At 42.0% G+C, this 20,539-nt stretch overlaps 1 protein-coding gene across 1 annotated transcript; it reads right to left on the reverse strand.

Annotated features, from left to right (window-relative positions):
* Positions 1–19,125: 19,125 nt before the first annotated feature.
* On the reverse strand, positions 19,126–19,827 carry LOC132628580 (uncharacterized). Its single transcript, XM_060344349.1, has one exon. It carries the CDS (start codon positions 19,825–19,827, stop codon positions 19,126–19,128), a length of 702 nt encoding a protein of 233 aa, XP_060200332.1.
* Between the last annotated feature and the right edge of the window lie 712 nt (positions 19,828–20,539).

The raw sequence follows: 20,539 nt of genomic DNA on the forward strand, positions 1-20,539 counted from the left end.
TATAAAATTCCACGGTCCGTATTAGTGATCGTGGTTTACCATCAGGCAAAATACCACTTCTGTTGGGGTGTTATACGGTCCGTATAAAGTTCCATGGTACGTATAAGGTGGTCGTGTAACTCACAGTTTTTCCGAAGTTGTCCTTGTCGTTTCGTTTAGTCTCCAATCCTTATACAACCTTTTTAACACTTATTTAATACTTCATTAATAATCTAAACATCCCTATAACTTGTCCTTCAAACAATCCTTAATACAATAATTTACGAAACTTTTCCTAAACCCCACTTATACTCCACTTGCCCTTACTAATCCTTATTCTTGTCGATTCATATGACTTCAAAATCTTAACGTATGCATTCTGAGACCACTAATTATCCGTCTTATAGTCTTAAGAACTTCCTGTTATCCTTAAGCTCGCAATGGTTCATTCACTACACGACGACATGAAATTTCCAAGGTGTAACACTCTTCCCCCCTTTTGGAACATTCGTCCTCGAATGTTAAGCACTCAGGAATTTTACGAAAATTTTGCCAGAATTTTTCCTCTAATATGGCACTACTATCCTGTCACAACAACCCATAATAATATTGCCTCACAGGGCCACAACACAATAGCAATATAAATTGGTCACACACGACCAAAAGCATGAAAAGAAAGCATACATACCTCATAATGTTAATGTAGTTTGGATCTCTTCTGGGGGTTGGAATAAGTGCGGGTATGTGGATTTCATTTTCTCTTCCGCCTCCCAAGTCATTTCTTCTCGGTTGTTATTTCGCCACAAGACTTTGACTGAAGCCACTTCCTTATTTCGAAGTTTCCGTACTTGCCTGTCTAATATGGCAATGGGCACTTCTTCATATGCTAGCTTTTCTGTCACTTGGACATCATCTATTGGAACAATCTTCGTAGGATCTCCAACACACTTGCAGAGCATTGAGACATGAAAAACTGGATGGACGGATTCAAGCTCTGAAGGCAAGTCCAATTCGTAAGCTACATGAGACCTTGCGGATAATTTTATAAGGTTCAATGTATCGAGGACTTAACTTTCCTTTCTTACCAAATCTCATCACCCCTTTCATTGGAGACACCTTAAAAAAACACCCAGTCATCAACCTGAAATTCCAAGTCTCGCCGGCGGTTGTCCACATAAGATTTTTGGCGACTTTGGGCTGTCAACAATTGATCTCGGATCACCTTGACTTTTTCTACCGCTTGCTGAACTTATTCAGGGCCTATTAGCTGTACTTCTCCTATTTCAAACCATCCAATTGGGGATCTACACTCCTTCCATATAAAGCTTCATACGGAGCCATTTGGATACTAGAATGGTAGCTATTGTTGTATGCAAACTCGATTAGAGGTAAGTGATCGTCCCAACTACCACTGAAACCTAGAACACATGCTCTTAGTATATACTCCAAGGTCTGGATAGTATGTGCGGCTTGCCCATCAGTCTGCGGATGAAATGCCGTGCTAAGCTTTACTTGAGTACCTAGACCTTCTTGGAAGGATTTCCAGAACTTGGTTGTAAATTGCGCTCCTTTATCTGTGATAATAGATATCGGAATACCTTGCATAATCTTGTGCTGAGTATGTGGTTCTGACTGGAAGAAAATGAGCTTCTTTTGTTAATCTGTCCACGATCACCCATATGGAATCATACTTGCCTCGGGAACGGGGTAACCCCACGATAAAGTCCATTCTCACTTCCAAGTGGGGATTTCCATTGCTTGCAATAATCCTCATGGCTTTTGATGTTCGATTTTCACTTGCTGGCAATTTGGACATTGATCTACAAATTCTGCTATGTCTCTCTTCATGCCGTCCCACCAATATATCAACTTGAGATCATGAGACATCTTTGTTGCACCAGGGTGAATAGAATACCGAGATTAATGGCTTCTTCTAGAATTTGACGGCGCAATTCTGCAACATTCGGAACACATAGCCTGCCTAAGAATTCCATCCATAGAAGTTTCAAATGGGGACTTCTCTTTTTCATGAAATACGTCTGTATAATGGCTCAAATATTGACGCTCTTTCACTTCCATATTCAGGGACGAAGCTGTGGGATCATTAATACCGATTCCTGCACTACCTGAATCAATTAAACGTACTCCAAGATTAGCTAATTGGTGGAGCTCATGAATTAATTCTTTCTTCTCCGGAGGAACTTCGCATAGGCTACCCATTGATCGGCGGCTAAGCGCGTCAGCTACTACATTTGCTTTTCCGGGGTGGTATAAAATACTCACATCATAATCTTTCAATAGTTCTAACCACCAGCTCTGCCGCAGATTCAACTCCTTTTGTTTGAAGATGTACTGAAGACTCTTGTGATCTGTATAAATATCGACATGCACACCATACAAGTAATGTCTCCACATTTTTAATGCATGAATGAATGACTGCGGCCAATTCGAGATCGTGAGTTAGATAGTTCTTTTCATGTTTCCGCAGCTGTCTCGAAGCATAAGCAATGACTCTACCGTTCTGCATTAACACACATCCTAACCCCAACGCCAGAAGCATCACAGTACACAACATAACCGTCTGGCCCTTCTGGAAGTGTTAAGACTGGAGCGGAGGTTAATATGTCCTTCAACTCTTGGAAGTTGCGTTCACAAGCATCATTCCACTGAAATTTAACTGGCTTTTGGGTTAGCTTCGTCAATGGAGCTGACGAACCTTCTATAGTACCCTGCCAATCCCAAAAAACTACGGACTTCTGTAGGTGTCGTAGGCCTTGGCCAAGTCTTCACAACTTCAATTTTCTGAGCATCAACTCGAATACCATCATTTGAAATACCATGGCCCAGAAATGTCACAGAATTCAGCCAAAACTCGCACTTTGAAAATTTTGCATATAATTCTCGGGTTCGAAGAATTCCAAGAACAATACGTAAGTGATCGGCATGTTCTGATTCTGTGCGAGAGTATACCAGAATATCGTCAATGAACACTATTACGAATAAATCCAAGAGAGGCCTGAATACATTATTCAACAAATTCATGAACACTGCCGGAGCGTTAGTCAACCCAAACGACATCACTCGGAATTCATAATGGTTATATCTCGTTCTGAAAGCTGTTTTAGGAATATCTTCTTCTCTAACTCTCACTTGATGATAACCCGACCTCAAGTCTATTTTAGAAAACCACTTGGCACCCTGTAGTTGATCAAACAAATCATCAATCCTTGGGAGAGGATATTTGTACTTTATAGTCACCTATAATCGACTGCCTATAATCGATGCACATTCGTAGGGAACCATCCTTCCTTCCTTCCTTGGTGTCCGGCAACACATCAATAGTAAAATCAATCTCTCTTTCTAGAGGAAGTCCTGGAAGTTCAGCTGGAAATACATCCGGAAATTCATTCACTACCGGAACGGATTGGAAAGTTGGCGACTTTGCTGTGGTATCATGAACTCGGACTAAGTGATAAATATAGCCCTTAGATATCATCTTTCTTGCCTTAAGGTAGGAAATAAACCTACCTTTTGGAGATGCTGTATCACCCTTTCATTCAAGCACGGGCTCTCCCGGAAATTGGAATCGAACTATTTTCATTCGGCAATCAACATTAGCATAACATGAAGCCAACCAATCCATACCCATAATCACATCGAAATCTAACATTTCCAGCTCAATTAAATCAGCTTTGGTCTGGTGATTACATATCACAAGTACACAATTTTTATACACTTGTCTAGCTATCACGGGATCACCAACCGGAGTAGATACCTCAAAAGGTTTTATTGGCTCAGGCTTCACCCCAATACGACCAGTAACATACGGAGTAATATAAGACGAGGTAGAACTCGGATCTATCAATGCATATACATCGTGGGAAAATATGGATAATGTACCTGTAGCCACATCCGAGGAGGACTCAAGATCCTGTCGTCCGGCTAAAAAGCGTACACACGGGGCTGAGTGGCACCTGAAGTAGATGCTCCCCCTCTGCCTCTACCTCGACCTACTGAAATCTGGGGAGTCCGTCCTACCGGGCGCGCTGAAGATGAACCAACTGCTGATCTTGTGGGCTGAACTTCACCTCTACCATACCTCGAGGGACAATCTCGCATCAAGAGCCCAGTCTGTCCACAAACATAGCAAGCATCTGTGCCCTGGTGACATATAGCCCTGAATGTAAATTACCGCACTGACTACATCGCGGCACTGGTGGTGGTCTCCTCTGACTATGATCACCCCCAAACTGAGAACCCGAAGCTCTCGAACTCTGACCCTGTCCTGAAGGAAAGGAGCGACCAAATCTCCTACATGTAAATCGTGGAGGTGCACTAGTCACCGACTGGCCTGAGTGTCTAGAATGTGTCGGCCTTGATCCCCCTCTATAATCACTGCCTGCCCCCATAGATCTGGCCCTCTTGCTTTGCCTTCTATTGATATCACGATCACCCCTTTGCGGAGGTTGTTGTCCTTCGAAATTCTGGGCATGCGCTTGCATTCAGGAAATATCCATCCCATCTTGTAACGAAGCCGTCAAGCAATCCTTGAACAAATGTGGCCCTAAGCCACTCACAAAGCGATGCACTCTATCTCCCATGTCAGCCACCATAGTCGGGGCATATCTAGCCAAGGAATTAAATTGAAGGCTATATTCCCGGGTACTCATATTTCCTTGCTTCAAATTTAAAAATCTATCCGCTCTGGCTCGGCGGACCTCGGGTGGCAAATAGTAGCGGATGAAAGCATTTACAAATTCTTGCCACACGGGAGGAGGCGCATTTTCTTTTCTTGATGCTAGCTAATTATTGTACCACAACACCGCCACATCTCGGAGTCTATAAGATGCCAACTCCACAGATTCAGTTTCGGAGGCATGAATAATCCTCAATGTTCTCAGCATCTCATCAATAAAACCTTGCGGGTCTTCATCCGACTTTGACCTGAAAAATTCCGGAGGATTCAAGCTCATGAAATCGTGGGCTTTGGTATTGGCTGCCCGATCACTTTGACTCGCATTCTGCCGCTGTGCCTGGGCGGCAACTAACTGTGTCAATAGATGGATAGCCTCGGTCACTTGTTGACCTGAAGCAACCGGTGGAGGAACTGGAACTGAAGCCCCTCCTTGTTCTTCTACATTGGGCGGGGTGGAGGAAGTATTAGATTGAGCCTCATTATGTGACTCGCCCTCTTCTACATTCATTGGCGACTCTCTTTCTACCCGCCTTTTCATTGTAGTCTTGCCCTTCTGGGCGGCTGTAGATTTTCCCTTTGGCGGTATTTCTGAAATCATAGCACACTATTAGGGAGAAGAAAATCTTAATACAGCTCTATCGCACGATCTCTTAAGATGAAAGATGGTCAATTTTCCTAATTGCCTTGTAGCCTCCTGTTTATTAATGTGGCGCACAACACACCATAAACAAGACTCTACTAGACACGGCTCGTAGATACTTCCTAGGACTGAACTGCTCTGATACCACTTTTGTCACGACCCGACTAGGGGCCGTGACGGGTACCCGGGGCTAACCCCCGAGCACCACTTATTCTACTACTCATCATACTCATTAAGCGTTCTCTTATCAAATTCATACTCAAATCATAGAAAATCATTTCATATTGAAAACATAATTACTTGTATATACATGAGCCTTTCGGCTATCAAAATAATAATACATATATAATAGTAACATCGTGAGACCATACTACCCACACATACGTATCTACAAGCCTCTACTAGAGTTCTAAACACAGGGACGGGAAAAGACCCCGTCGTGCCCAAAATACATACATATATATATATATACACAAAAGAATCAACCAAATAGCACCTCCGGAGAAATGGAGTGCTCCGGTAAATCTGCTGATAACTCTACGAGTATGGACCGCCTCCCTGTCTACCCGTGAGCATGAACACAGCGTCCAAAGAAAACGGACGCCAGTACGAACATTGTACTGAGTATGTAAGACATGAATGAAATGAACATAATAGAAGAATCATAAGCCATAGGAGGAAGATATAACCTGCGAGAGTTTTATGGGTGGATACATTTCATACATATATCATATACATATATATAGTCATAGTACATGTATCGTCATAGCGTATATATCATCGCATCATAATCATCATCGTTAACCCGCCCGGGTCCGGGTAGCCATTATATGCCGCCCACTAGTGGTGATCATGCTCGGCCCTTTAGGCACGGTGTAAACATAGCAGCCCACCTTAGCGGTGACATGCCCGGCCATTTAGGCGCGGTGGAATCGTGTGCAGCCCGCCTTCGCGGTGACATGCCCGGCCAACTAGGCGCGGTGGAATCATATCGTCATATAACCAATCATAGACTCGTCATTATTACTTATCTCATAGACATATCATGACTTAGCATCATTATACATTTATCATTAAAAGCATACATTAGAACTTGAAGGCAACTATGGCTATGTCGGGGTGACATAAGGTCGTGAACCCCCGATTATATTATGGAGTAATCATCAACATCATATCTCACCTTGAAGGAACTAACAATTTAAGTTGAGTGTGCACAAGGAAAAACATCAATGAAACCATACTTGGAATCATTAGCTTCATGGACATCTTACTTTACATTACCTTGCTTGTCGTAGTTCAGTTCTTTACCTCATACATATATAGCTCATTACAGTCATGGACTCATAGTTCGTTCATTTAAGAAGATTATGGAAAATTTAGAAGATTCATGTCATAGGAGTCATGCCTTAGAAAGAAGGGACTAGCCTTACATACCTCTTTCGTTTAACAGTTTTATCGCTTGATCGTGAACTCCTTCGATGCTCGCGTTTCTACCTTCAAGAGGATTCGCATAAACATTAGTTAATTCGACTATAAGAACGCGTTACTATTTCTAGGGAAAATTGGGCAGCATTTCCTTTTGTTTCTACTACTTTCTCCATATCCTATATCAACTCCCAAACATCCATAACAACATTTACAATATAATAGGCAACAATCATCATTCATCTACATTATCTGCATTTCGCAATTTCACTCCAATTTCTCCATAATCGTGGTTACAGTTCATTATTGCATTTTCTCACATATAATACTTATTCCATGTTCTAAATGTCGTTCATAACATACTTACAATCACAACATACCAAGATTCATAATTCACCCCAAACTACTACTCAACAATGACACTATTCACACCTTCATGACCCATTTCCTATATCTTTCTACAATCCAAGTATTTTTAACTTTCAACACCTTAAACAACAAGGAATGATCATAAAACTCACCTTAGATAATGGAAGAATAAGCCTTGAGTTGGAATTCTCTTCTTGCACAAAACCCTAGTCCACTTCCTTTGGGATTTCTTGACTCTGGCAACTCCAAAGAGCCTCCTTGCACTCTATTCACTTGAACTTATGGTATTAACCTTTGATTTCCCCTTGTATTCTTGAAAATGGTAGGTATGGAATATTCTAGAAGTTTGGAGAGATGTGGAGAAGTGGAAAGAATGAGAAAATAAAATGGGAACATGTATTTATAGTTGCAACTTAATCAGTCCGTCAGGACTTATACGGACCACTTATATGGTCCGTATAACATTATACGGTCCGTATAAGTGTCCGTGGTTCACCACCATGGAAAACATTGTTGTTGTTGGTTATACGGACCATGATACGGTCCGTATAAAATTCCACGTGGTTTACCATCAGGCAAAATACCACTTCTGTTGGGTGTTATACGGACCCTTATACGGTCCGTATAAAGTTCCATGGTACGTATAAGGTGGTCGTGTAACTCACAGTTTTTCCGAAGTTGTCCTTGTCGTTTCGTTTAGTCTCCAATCCTTTTACAACCTTCTTAACACTTACTTATTCATTAATAATCTAAACATCCCTATAACTTGTCCTCCAAACCTTACCAAACAATCCTTAATACAATAATTTACGAAACCTTTCCTAAACCCCACTTATACTCCACTTGCCCTTACTAATCCTTATTCTTGTCGATTCATATGACTTCAAAATCTTAACATATGCATTCTGAGACCACTAATTATCCGTCTTATAGTCCTAAGAACTTCCTGTTATCCTTAAGCTTGCAATGGTTCATTCACTACACGACGACATGAAATTTCCAAGGTGTAACAACCCCATTATCAGTGGATTAGATCTTTAGTTTAATAATTTTCCCTCCTTTTCCTTTTCCTTTGTCACTTAAGGGCTATTATGATTCTGTTCTGGATACGAAGGAATAAGGCCTAGTCTTTCTGAGAATCAATGATTTTGTCTAGTAAATGTGAAGTTTTTCCATCTCTTAATTTGCTATAAATATTTTAACCAAAACAACGTGTGGTTGTCTGATCCTAAGAAAGTAAGTTAGTAGTAACTTCTGTAATAAACTCAAAATACTATGAGATGTCTATATCATCCTCATAACAGGTTTAGTCTCAAGGGTGGTTTGGCCTCCAAAGATTCAACTGAGCTTGTGCTTGTGTGAAGTTTAATGTTGGCATCTGTAATTGCTCATTTATGTTCTTGAATATGTAATTCCCTAAATCTAATTTGGTAATCATGATTGATGTTTAAAGAGTCAGTTTACTTGTAAATAGATTTACTACTATGTGATATGGGTGTAAGCTCCTGAATTGTTTTCATTTTCCATTTGAGACTTAAACAGTTTAAATAAAATGCTTTGGGGACGTCATCTATCTGTATTTAGTTGATGTCACTGCTTGAATTCCGAGCTCATAAGCTCACGATCCTTAACATGTACTACGATTGTACTACGCCCCTCATATGACGAGTAAGCCTAAGATATGGATGTAGCAACAATGACGATGATAGTGATGACGATGATAATAATAATGATGCTAAAGGTGCCTACGGGCTATTATATTCACATGTGCCTATGAAGGGCTATAATGACACCCCGAGCTTAATGCCGGGTAGAATATATATATATATATGGATGTATATATATATATGATTATGTATAAAGTATGTATACGATTACGTAACGCGCGCACACCTCTGCAGATGGTACGGATAACCCTGAAGCCTTGGTAGGGCCAGGTATGAGTAACCTTGAGCCTTGGTTGGCCAAGTATGTATGAAACACCGATCATATGAGGTCGGGTATGCTATGTAAATGCTATGTATATGAAATGACTATGTATATAATATGAATATGAATGTGATAAGACTATGTATAAGAATACGAATAAGGACATGTATACGAATATGAGCACAAGTATGGTACGAGTACTATTATGGAATACGGATGATGACGCAGGTGTACTAATACATATGAAAAATGGAAAGTCCTACGAAAGGCAGGTAAGTACTATGACGATGATTTTATTGTCTCCCCTTCTACGCTATTTCATATGTTGTTCATTATGCTTATACATCGATGTTGATCATGCTTTACATACTCAGTACATTCTTCGTACTGACGTCCTTTTGTTTGTGGACGCTGCGTCATGCCCGCAGGTGCACAGGGAGACAGACTTGATCCATAACTGCTTATTCAGAGATTGCATAGCAGAGCTCCATTTCTTTCGGAGCCGTAGCTTTTGGGTACTTATTCTTTTGTGTATATATAATTATGGGTATAGCGGGGTCCTGTCCCGCTCATATGATATGTCATACTCTTAGAGGCTCGTAGTCATGTGTATGTGGGTAGAGATGTTCGGCTATGTCGGCCCATGTTTTGTATATCTTTTGTTGGCCTCGTCGGCCTTGTACTTATGATGTGGCATAGATGCCTATGATATGTTAAATGATGATGGTCGTCTAATGGGATCAATATGATTAACGATAAAAGAAAAAGCACGAATTGACTTATGGTTCACATAGATGTTATGTTATGTACGATCAGGGGGTGCTCGGGTGGGGTAGCACCGGGTGCTCGTCGCGGCCCCCTAGCCGGGTCGTGACAGAGGGCTTCAGGTTCCTAGTTTAAGGGTGATTATAGTCAGGGGAGACCCCCAGTTCCACGATGTAGTCGGTGCCGCAAATTACATTCAGGGCCATGTCGTCAGGACACGGATGGTTGTTATGTGTGTGGGCAGACTGGACATTTGATGCGAGATTGTCCCTCACGATATGGTAGAGGTGGGGTTCAGCCCACAGGCTCAGCAGCGGGTTCCTCATCGGCACGCCTGGCAGGGCAGACTCCCCAGATGACAGCAGGTCGAGGTAGAGGCCGAGGGGCAGCATCTACTTCGGGTGCCACTCAGCCCTGTGTATATGCTTTAGAGGGACGACAGGATCTCGAGTCCTCTCCGGATGTAGTCACAGGTATATTGTCTATATTCTCCCGTGATGTGTATGCGTTGATAGATCCGGGTTCTACATTTTCTTATATTACTCCATATGTTGCTAGTTGTATTGTGGTGAAACCCGAGTCCATTAAACCCTTTGAGGTGCTTACTCTGGTTGGTGAACCCGTGATAGCAAGACAAGTATACAGAAATTGTGTCATTGTGATATGTGATCGTCAGACCAAAGCCGATTTAATTGAGCTGGAAATGGTAGATTTCGATGTAATCATGGGCATGGATTGATTGGCTTCGTGCTATGCAAATGTTGATTGCCGGACAAAAGTGGTTCGATTCCAATTTTCGGGAGAGCCCGTGCTTGAATGGAAGGGTAATGCAGCATCCCCAAAGGGTAGGTTTATTTCCTACCTTAAGGCAAGGAAGATGATAGCCAAGGGCTATATTTATCACTTAGTTCGGGTTCATGACACCGAGGCAAAGTCGGCGACTTTCCAGTCAGTTCCGGTAGTGAATGAATTTCCAGACGTATTCCCAAATGAACTTCCAGGTCTTCCACCAGAAAGGGAAATTGATTTCGCTATTGATGTGTTGGCGGACACCAAGCCTATTTCTATCCCTCCTTATCGAATGGCTCCGGCAGAATTGAAAGAGCTAAAGGCACAGCTGAAAGATTTGCTCGAGAAAGGATTCATTAGACCCAGTTCATCACCGTGGGGAGCACCAGTCTTGTTTGTGAGAAAGAAAGACGGATCTCTACGAATGTGTATCGACTATAGGCAATTGAACAAGGTGACAATAAAGAACAGATATCCTCTTCCAAGGATTGATGATTTGTTCAATCAATTGCAAGGTGCCAAGTGGTTTTCAAAAATAGATTTGAGATCGGGTTATCATCAAGTGAGAGTTAGAGAGGCAGATATTCCAAAGACAGCCTTCAGAACGAGATATGGCCATTATGAATTTCGAGTGATGTCGTTCGGGTTGACTAATGCTCCGGCTGTATTTATGAATTTGATGAACAATGTATTTAGGCCCTCTTGGATCTATTTGTGATAGTATTTATTGATGATATTCTGGTGTATTCTCGCACAGAATCAGAACATGCAGATCATTTGAGAATTGTTCTTGGCATCCTTCGAGCCCGAGAATTGTATGCAAAATTTTCAAAATGCGAGTTTTGGCTAAATTTTGTAACATTTCTGGGCCATGTTATTTCAGATGATGACATTCGAGTCGACACTCAGAAAATTGAAGCTGTGAAGACTTGGCCAAGGCCTACGACACCTACAGAATTTCGTAGTTTTCTGGGTTTGGCAGGTTATTATAGAAGATTCGTAGAGGGCTTTTCATCTATTTCAGCCCCATTGACGAAGCTAACCTAGAAGTCAGCTAAATTCCAATGGAATGACGCTTGTGAGCGCAGTTTCCAAGAGTTGAAAAACAGGTTGACCTCAACTCCAGTTTTAACACTTCCAGAAGGGCCAGATGGCTATGTTGTGTATTGTGACGCTTCAGGTGTTGGATTGGGATGCGTATTAATACAGCATGGTAAGGTTATTGCATATGCTTCGAGACAATTGCAGAAACATGAAAAGAATTATCCAACTCATGATCTCGAATTGGCTGTGGTCATTCATGCCTTAAAAATGTGGAGACATTATTTGTACGGTGTGTACGTTGATATCTATAAAGATCACAAGAGCCTCCAGTACATTTTTAAGCAAAGGGAGTTGAACTTGCAACAGAGGCGGTGGCTAGAATTATTAAAAGATTATGATGTTAACATTTTATACCACCCCGGGAAGGCGAATGTAGTAGCCGATGCACTTAGCCGCCGATCAATGGGCAGTTTATGTGAACTCCCTCCTGAAAGGAAAGAGATGGTTCAAGAACTTCATCGATTGGCACTTCACATTGTTCCCGGTATTCTATTCATCCAGGTGCAACCAAAATGTATCATGATCTCAAGATGATGTATTGGTGGGGAGGCATGAAGAGAGACATAGCAAAATTGGTAGCACAATGTCCAAATTGACAGCAAGTAAAAGCTGAGCATCAAAAGCCGGGAGGCTTATTGCAAGCGATAGGAATACCCACTTGGAAATGGGAAGTGATCAACATGGATTTCGTCGTGGGATTACCTCGTTCTCGTAGCAAATATGATTCTATATGGGCGATCGTGGATAGGTTGACGGAAGCATCCCATTTTCTTCCAATTAGAACGACGTACTTAGCAGAAGACTATGCAAGACTGTATCTCAAAGAAATCGTGCGACTCCATGGTATTCCATTGTCTATTATCACAGATAGAGGAGCACAGTTCACAGCTAAGTTCTGGAAGTCTTTTCAAGAAGGTTTGGGCACGCGAGTGAAGTTTAGCACGGCATTCCATCCGCAAACTGATGGGCAGGCCGAGCGTACCATTCAAACCTTGGAAGATATGCTACGAGCGTGTGTACTAGATTTCGGTGGTAGTTGGGATGATCATTTTTCATTAATTGAGTTTGCATACAACAACTATCATTCTAGTATACAAATGGCTCCATATGAAGCTTTATATGGAAGGAAATGTAGATCTCCAATTGGATGGTTTGAAATAGGAGAAGCACAATTAATAGGCCCCGAATTGATTCAACAAGCAGTAGAAAAGGTCAAGGTGATTCGAGATCGGTTGTTGACAGCCCAAAGTTGCCAAAAGTCCTATGCGGACAACCGCCGATGAGATTTGGAATTTCAAGTCGATGATTGGGTATTTTTGAAAGTGTCACCAATGAAAGGGGTGATGAGATTTGGCAAGAAAGGAAAGTTAAGTCCTAGATACATTGGATCCTACAAAATAATCCGCAAGGTGGGTCAGGTGGCCTATGAATTCAAATTGCCTTCGGAGCTTGAATCAGTCCATCCAGTCTTTCATGTCTCGATGCTCCGTAAGTGTCACGACCCGGCTAGGGGCCGCGACGGGTACCCGGGACTAACCACCGAGCACCGCTCGTACTATCATTTACCTAACCCATTTAACAATCATTCATCTATTTCCAGTTAACTTTAAAAAGAGGATTTGTTTTTCATTACAAAAATATAACGCGTTGATACAAAAACATATTTCAATATACTTATACACATGCGTACTACCCATGTTGTGGAACCACACAACCCACACCGAGCATCTATGAGCCTCTATTGAGTGACATACAAATATATACACAAAAGGAACAACCAACTAACACCTCCGGAAGATGGAGTGCTCTTCGGCTCGGCTAGTGACTCCTATCAGTCTGGACCGCTTTCCCGTCTACCTGTGGGCATGAACACAGCATCCAAAGAAAAGGATGTCAGTACGAACATTGTACTGAGTATGTGAGGCATACATCAAGAAATAAGTAAGAATAAGAAAGTAAAGTAAAGTAAGAACAAGGAGATAATCGATAACTGCTTGCCTCTTAAGGCGGATCCATGCATGCATACTCATAAAGCATCATATAGTAAATTGCTGCGGAACGCGCAGCCCGATCCATATGTCATCATATGTTAGTGCCGAGGAACGTACGGCCCGATCCATAAATATAATAAGTTAGTGCCGAGGAACGTACGACCCGATCCATAAATATAATAAGTTAGTGCCGAGGAACGTACGACCCGATCCATAAATATAATAAGTTAGTGCCGAGGAACGCTCGGCCCGATCCATAACCCATATATCCTGCGTCCGGGCATCCCGCGTCCGGGATGGAATCATGATATGCCAGCTGTACAGGTAGCTATGCGTCTATAGCGCCTCACCTTCCCCCTTTCCCCTGAAAACATTTTCATATCATATATATATATATACATACATAATATACATAGCATGCTGGAGAGACCAAGGAAAAGCTGTAAGTACATTGGAGTGACGTAAGGTCGAAAACATCCGATTGTGTTATGGAGTAATCATCGTCGCTTTGTCTCGCCTTGAAGGAACAATTATTATAAGGCGAGACTATCAATGAAGAATAGAATTAAAAGAAAGCATAGAATAAAATCATGAACTTCATAAGGCATCCATTCATATACTTTGGAAGATTTAGAAATAAAGTCACCATCCATGAATAAATTGAGAAATCAGTAAATAGCTCGACGTTCTCATATAGTCCTTGAAATCGTAAACTTGAAACTTTTAAACATAAGATTTGCTCTCATCATGGTCAGCATAATAATACTTTCACTTTTGACATCATCATTGTTATTGAAAACAATATCCACGGTCGTTATCATAACGCTCACATAATCGCAACCTTTGGTTTGGAAAATAGGAGTACTTTGGAAAACATTTATGAAATATCAAGAAGGAAATCGTGCTTCGGAATCTTAGATTATTTAACCTTTGATAGCAAGGAAAAGATGGGAGCATTTATGAAATCGTAAGCTAGGGATCATGCCTTTGAAATAAAGGGAATAGCCTCACATACCTTCGATGTTTACAATTCTTATTGCTTGCTCGTTCTCCCCTAATGCACTCGTATACCTTCAAGAGAATTCATGTCGTCGTTAGCTAAGTAATTACAAGAACGGACTACCATTTCTAAGGAAAATTGGGTAGCACTCCCTTCATTTCTAATACTTTCCCCATGTTTCATTTCCACTCTCATACATTCGTAACGACACTCACAATATTACTTTCAACAATCATCACTTATACACTTTAAGAAAATCTACCATTTTCCTCCAATTTCTCCACATCCATGGTTATAGCTCGTTATCACGTTTTCTCGTATATAATACTTATTCATGGTCTAGACGTTATTTATAACATATTCACAACCGTAGCTTATCAACATTCACGACTCCATTCAACTACTATTCAATTGTGCCACTATTTACCCATACAAGGCCCATTTTCTATGTTCTTATACATTTCAAGTATCTAAGCCTTCCAATACCTTGAACCATATGGTATAGTCATGAAACATACCTTGGATGATGGTGGAACAAGCCTTGAGCAACAATACCTTTTTTATACCAAAACCCTATTTCAACCCTTTTGAGATTTCTTGAAGAAGATGACTTCCAATAGAGTCTCATGCACCTGCTTTCATGAATTAGATGTTGATGATCTTGGTTCCCCTTTGATCTCTTGAATTTTGTGGATGAATATTTGGAGAGCTTCTAGAGTGTTCTTGAATGGTGTAGATGCATAATGAAATAAAATGAAGCCTTGGTCCCTTTTATTAATTCAAAATCTGGTCTTTAATGAATTCCAGTCGGGGTGAACAGTGGTCGTAAACCACAGTTTACGAGCCGTCCTCCCTGGTCGTATTTAAGCATGTCCAAAACAGAGAAGTTGGCTGAAGAATATTGCAGTTTACGATCGAGGTTTACGGTCCGTAAACCAGTTTACGGGCCGTATTCCAAGTCGTATTTAAGCATTTCACCACTTAACAGAAAGTTGAAACTTGAAAGGCTGGAGGGCGATGGTGGTTTACGGTCCGTAAATCACTTTATGGGCCGTATACCACTTACCACTGTGCTGAATAAAATTCCATAACTTTTTCATTTCAAAAAATTTACGAATCATCACCCCTTGCTTAGTAAAACACCCCACACTCATACCCTTGTCGATCTATTCCTTGTACATGTACGGGGACTTTTCCGAGGTGTAACAGCAAGTGTGTTGGAGATCCTACAAAAAGTGTCCCGATAGACGATGTGCAAATAACGGAAAAGCTAATTTATGAAGATGTGCCTATTGCCATCCTAGATAGGCAAGTGCGGAAACTTCGAAATAAAGAGATAGCGTCGGTCAAAGTATTGTGGCAAAACAACAATAGGGAAGAAATGACTTGAGAAGTAGAAGAGAGTATGAAGTCTAAGTATCCACACTTATTCCAACCCCCAGGAGAAACCCTTCGACTCCAGAGTCTGTCGCCAAACCTCCAGTCTCGCGTTAATACCGCTCCGCGACTCGTCAATAAGCACAATGTCATCTGCAAACAACATGCACCACGGTACCTCTCATTGAATGTGGCTTGTCAGAGCGTCCATAGCCACAACAAATAGAAACGGGCTAAGCGCGGACCCCTGGTGCAGGCCCATCGTGACTGGAAAGTGTTCCGAGTCACCTCCAACCATCCTCACCCGGGTTTTGGCTCCATCATACATGTCCTTAATCGCTCTAATGTATGCTACAGGGACACATCTAGCTTCCAGACATCTCCACAGCACCTCTCTTGGGACTTTGTCGTAAGCCTTCTCAAGGTCGACAAACACCATGTGCAAGTCAGTCTTCTTATCCCTATACTGCTCCACCAACCTCCTCACCAGGTGAATAGCTTCTGTAGTCGAACGCCCCGGCATGAATCCGAACTGGTTCTCCAAAATAGAAACTAACTTCCTCATTCTCGCTTCCACCACTTGTTACACCTAACGTACAGTGAAAAGTTGCAGATTTGCATTTCGACCTAGTGGTCGTAAAACAAAATACGGCCCGTAAAGTGATTTACAGACCGTAAAGTGCCATCGTCTTCCAACTATCAAAACTTCAACTTTCTGTCAAATGTTGAAATGGTAAAATACGACCCAGAATGTGGACTGTAAATTGAAATACGGCCCGTAAAATGTGACCGTAAACCACCATGACTTACAGCAAACCTTTCTGTTCCTGATATGCTTAAATACGGCCATGAAGGACGGACCGTAAACCAGAATACGGCCCGTAAACTGGGTTTACGGCCAATGTTAAAAAAAATCAGCTTTTAAGTTTAAGTGTAAGGGACCTTTTTCACTCATTTTTCATTTCATATCCCCTCTCCTCTCTTCAAGAAAACTCTAGAATATTCCTTATCACTCATACACTAAGATTCAAAGAGAATCCATGATCAACAACACCTAGGTCATGAAAACAAGAGTGTGAAACCCAAGTAAAGTTCATCTTCATCAAAGAAAACCAAAGGAGGTGAGATAGGGTTTTGGTGCTAGGGGAGAAACTCCACTCAAGACTTGTTCAACCATTATCCAAGGTAAGTTTCATGACCACTTCATGTTGTTTAAGGTATTGGAAGGTTAGGATACCCGAATGGTAGAAAAGCATAGCAAATGGGTCATTCATGAGTGAATAGTGCCATGAGTGAATGGTAGTTGAATTGAATCATAAAGGTTAGTGTGTTGTGAGTATGAATACGTTATAAATGACATGTAGACCATGAGATAAGTATGATACATGAGGAAATTTGATAGTGAACCCAAAACCATAAATGTGGGGAAACGAAGAGAAATGGTGGATCCTGGTCATTGTATATGAATGATGATTGTTAATTGCTACATTGTGATTGTTGTTGCGAGTGTTGGGAGTTGATATGGAATATGGGAAGAGTAGTATAAACAAGGGAAGTGCTGCCCAATTTTCTCTAGAAATAGTAGTGCGTTCATATAGTTGATTGACTAATGTTAGTACGAATCCTCTTTTGAAGGTAGAAGCGTGACGTTGAAGGAGAATAAGCGAACGCTAGATTCCTTAAACGAGAAAGGTATGTGAGGCTTAACTCTTCTTTCAAAGGCATGAATCTCTCAAGTTTTCCATAATCCCTCTATCAGATGAAGCTTATGAGTCCTTCCATATATTAAATCACCTATGAGCATGATAATGATGACAATGAGCTAGAGTATAGAGATTCAAGAAATTGTGGTACGATACTCCTACAATGCCAATGATGTTATTATTGTTAACGCTCGCCTTATGTTTTATTCCCTTCAAGGCGAGGCATGATACTCATGAATGTCCATAATACAATCGGGGGTTCACGACCTTACGTCACCCCGATATAGCGTGGTTGCCTTAGAGCCCAATGTATGCTCTTATTGCTAATATATGCTATGACAATAAGATGATGAATAATGCTAACCTGTAATACGACTATGGGATACATGGAATACTAAGAAATGATAACATGATGCTATGGCATGAGATGTAAAATAGTGATGTGTTATGATTGATGTTGTGATGATATGATTCCACCGCGCCTATATGGCCGGGCATGTCACCGCTAATGCGGGCTGCTATGTTTCCACCGAGCCTAGAGGGCCGGGCATGATCACCACTAGTGGGCGGCATATGAGGGTTACCCGGACGCGGGGAACGATACAAACTATGATGTGAGGATGTATATAATGACGTACGCGATGATGTATGAGATGTGATGACGTGTATATTATGATTACGTAAAATGTGATATATGTAAGTAATATGATTGTCTATAACACTTGTACATGTTATATCTTTGTCTCATGATCCCTGACCTTTCTATTATGTCTATTTCATTCCTGCCTTACATACTCAGTACAATATGCGTACTGACGTTCGTTTTCTTTAGACGCTGTGTTCATGCCCACAGGTAGACAGGGAGGAGATCTTGCTCCGGATTCTTAGAGGCTGTTAGCTGACTGAGAGTCCTCCATTGTCCCGGAGGTTCCTATGATGATTCTTTTGTGTACAATTGTAGATGTCATCTCATAGAGGCTCATAGATACTCAATGTAGGTCATGTGGTTTCACGGAGTGGTCATTGTGTAAATATATGCATATATATTATTTTGTAAATATATGCATATATACACACTAGCCTAAGGGCTCATGTGTATAAAATCATTATGTTTTAAAGGAAAACGGGTTTTCTTATAAATCGAGCATGAATTGGATAAATGGTTGTTAAATAAGCCTAAGAAGTAATAGTACGAGCGGTGCTCGGCGGTTAGCCCCGGGTACCCGTCACGGCCCCTAGCCGGGTCGTGACACCACTCTCTCCCAAACTTTCATCATATGGCTCAACAGCTTGATACCCCTATAGTTGTTGCAGTTCTGAATATCCCTCTTGTTTTTATACAACGGGATCATGGTGCTCTATCTCCACTCTTCAGGTATCTCTGCCGTCCTAAAAATAACATTCAACAACCGCGTAAGCCACTCTAAGCCTCCCCTACCCGCATTCTTCCAAAATTCTACCGGTATTTCATCTGGCCCGGTAGCCCTGCCCCTGCTCATCTTCCGCATAACCCCCTCGACCTCTTCAACCTTGACCCGCCTGCAGAATCTAAAATCACGGCGGCTCTTAGAGAGCTCCAATTCGCCTAAAACTATGTTCCGGTCCCCCTCTTCGTTCAGGAGTTTATGAAAGTAGGACTGCCATCTACGTCTAATAAGGGCATCCTCTACCAAAACTTTCCCTCCCTCGTCTTTGATATACTTCACTTGATCCAGGTCCCGAGCCTTCCTCTCCCTCACTCTGGCTAGCCTGTACAACTTATTGTCCCTCCCTTTTGCCCCCAAATCTTCATACAAGCGTCCAAAAGCAGCCGTCTTAGCCGCCGTAACCGCTAACTTCGCCTCCTTCCTCGCTCTCTTATGCAGCTCCCTGTTAGTCCTCTTCTCTTCCTCGTCTGTGCTCTCTACTAGCTTTAGATACGCTATTTTCTTAGCTTCTACTTTACCCTGTACCTCTCCGTTCCACCACCAGTCCCCTTTGTGTCTGCCAGAGTAACACTTTGAGACCCCTAGCACCTCTCTTACCGCTTCCCTGATGTTAGCAGCTGTCGTAGTCCACATAATACTTGCATCCCCGCTACTCCTCTAGGCTCCTATCGCCTTCAACCGCTCCCCCATATCCTGGGAATTGTCCTTGTTCAAAGAGTCCCACCTAATCTTCGGCTGACCCGATACAACCCTCTTTCTCCTCTTCCTTTTTATCTCCAGGTCCATAACCAAGAGCCTATGTTGGGTCGTAAGGTTCTCGCTCGGGATAACCTTGCAGTCCGTGCATAAACGTCTATCGCACTTACGAGAGAGTAGGTAATCAATTTGGGTCTTGGCCCTCGTACTCCGAAAGGTGACCAAGTGCTCTTCCCTCTTCTGAAAACTAGAGTTCGCTATCACTAAATCGAAAGCTCTCGCGAAATCCAACAGTGTCGTACCTCCCTCATTTCTATCCCCAAACCCGAAGCCTCCATGCACATCATCGTATCCCCTAGCCGACGACCCAATGTGGCCATTGAAATCACCACCAAGAAAACGATTCTCTGAGTGCGGAAAACCCCGCACAACCTCGTCCAAATCCTCCCAGAATCGCCTTTTGATCTCCTCATCCTGGCCCGCCTGCGGTGCGTACGCACTGACCACATTTAAATTATGCCCTCCAACAACTATCTTAATAGTCATCAGCCTATCACTCACCCTCCTGACCCCTACCATCAGATCACGGAGCTCTCTATCAACTAGAATGCCAACTCCGTTCTTGCCCTTCGGGCCTCTTGAGAACCAC

This window comes from Lycium barbarum, chromosome 2 (assembly GCF_019175385.1).
Source record: "Lycium barbarum isolate Lr01 chromosome 2, ASM1917538v2, whole genome shotgun sequence".
NCBI lineage: Eukaryota > Viridiplantae > Streptophyta > Magnoliopsida > Solanales > Solanaceae > Lycium > Lycium barbarum.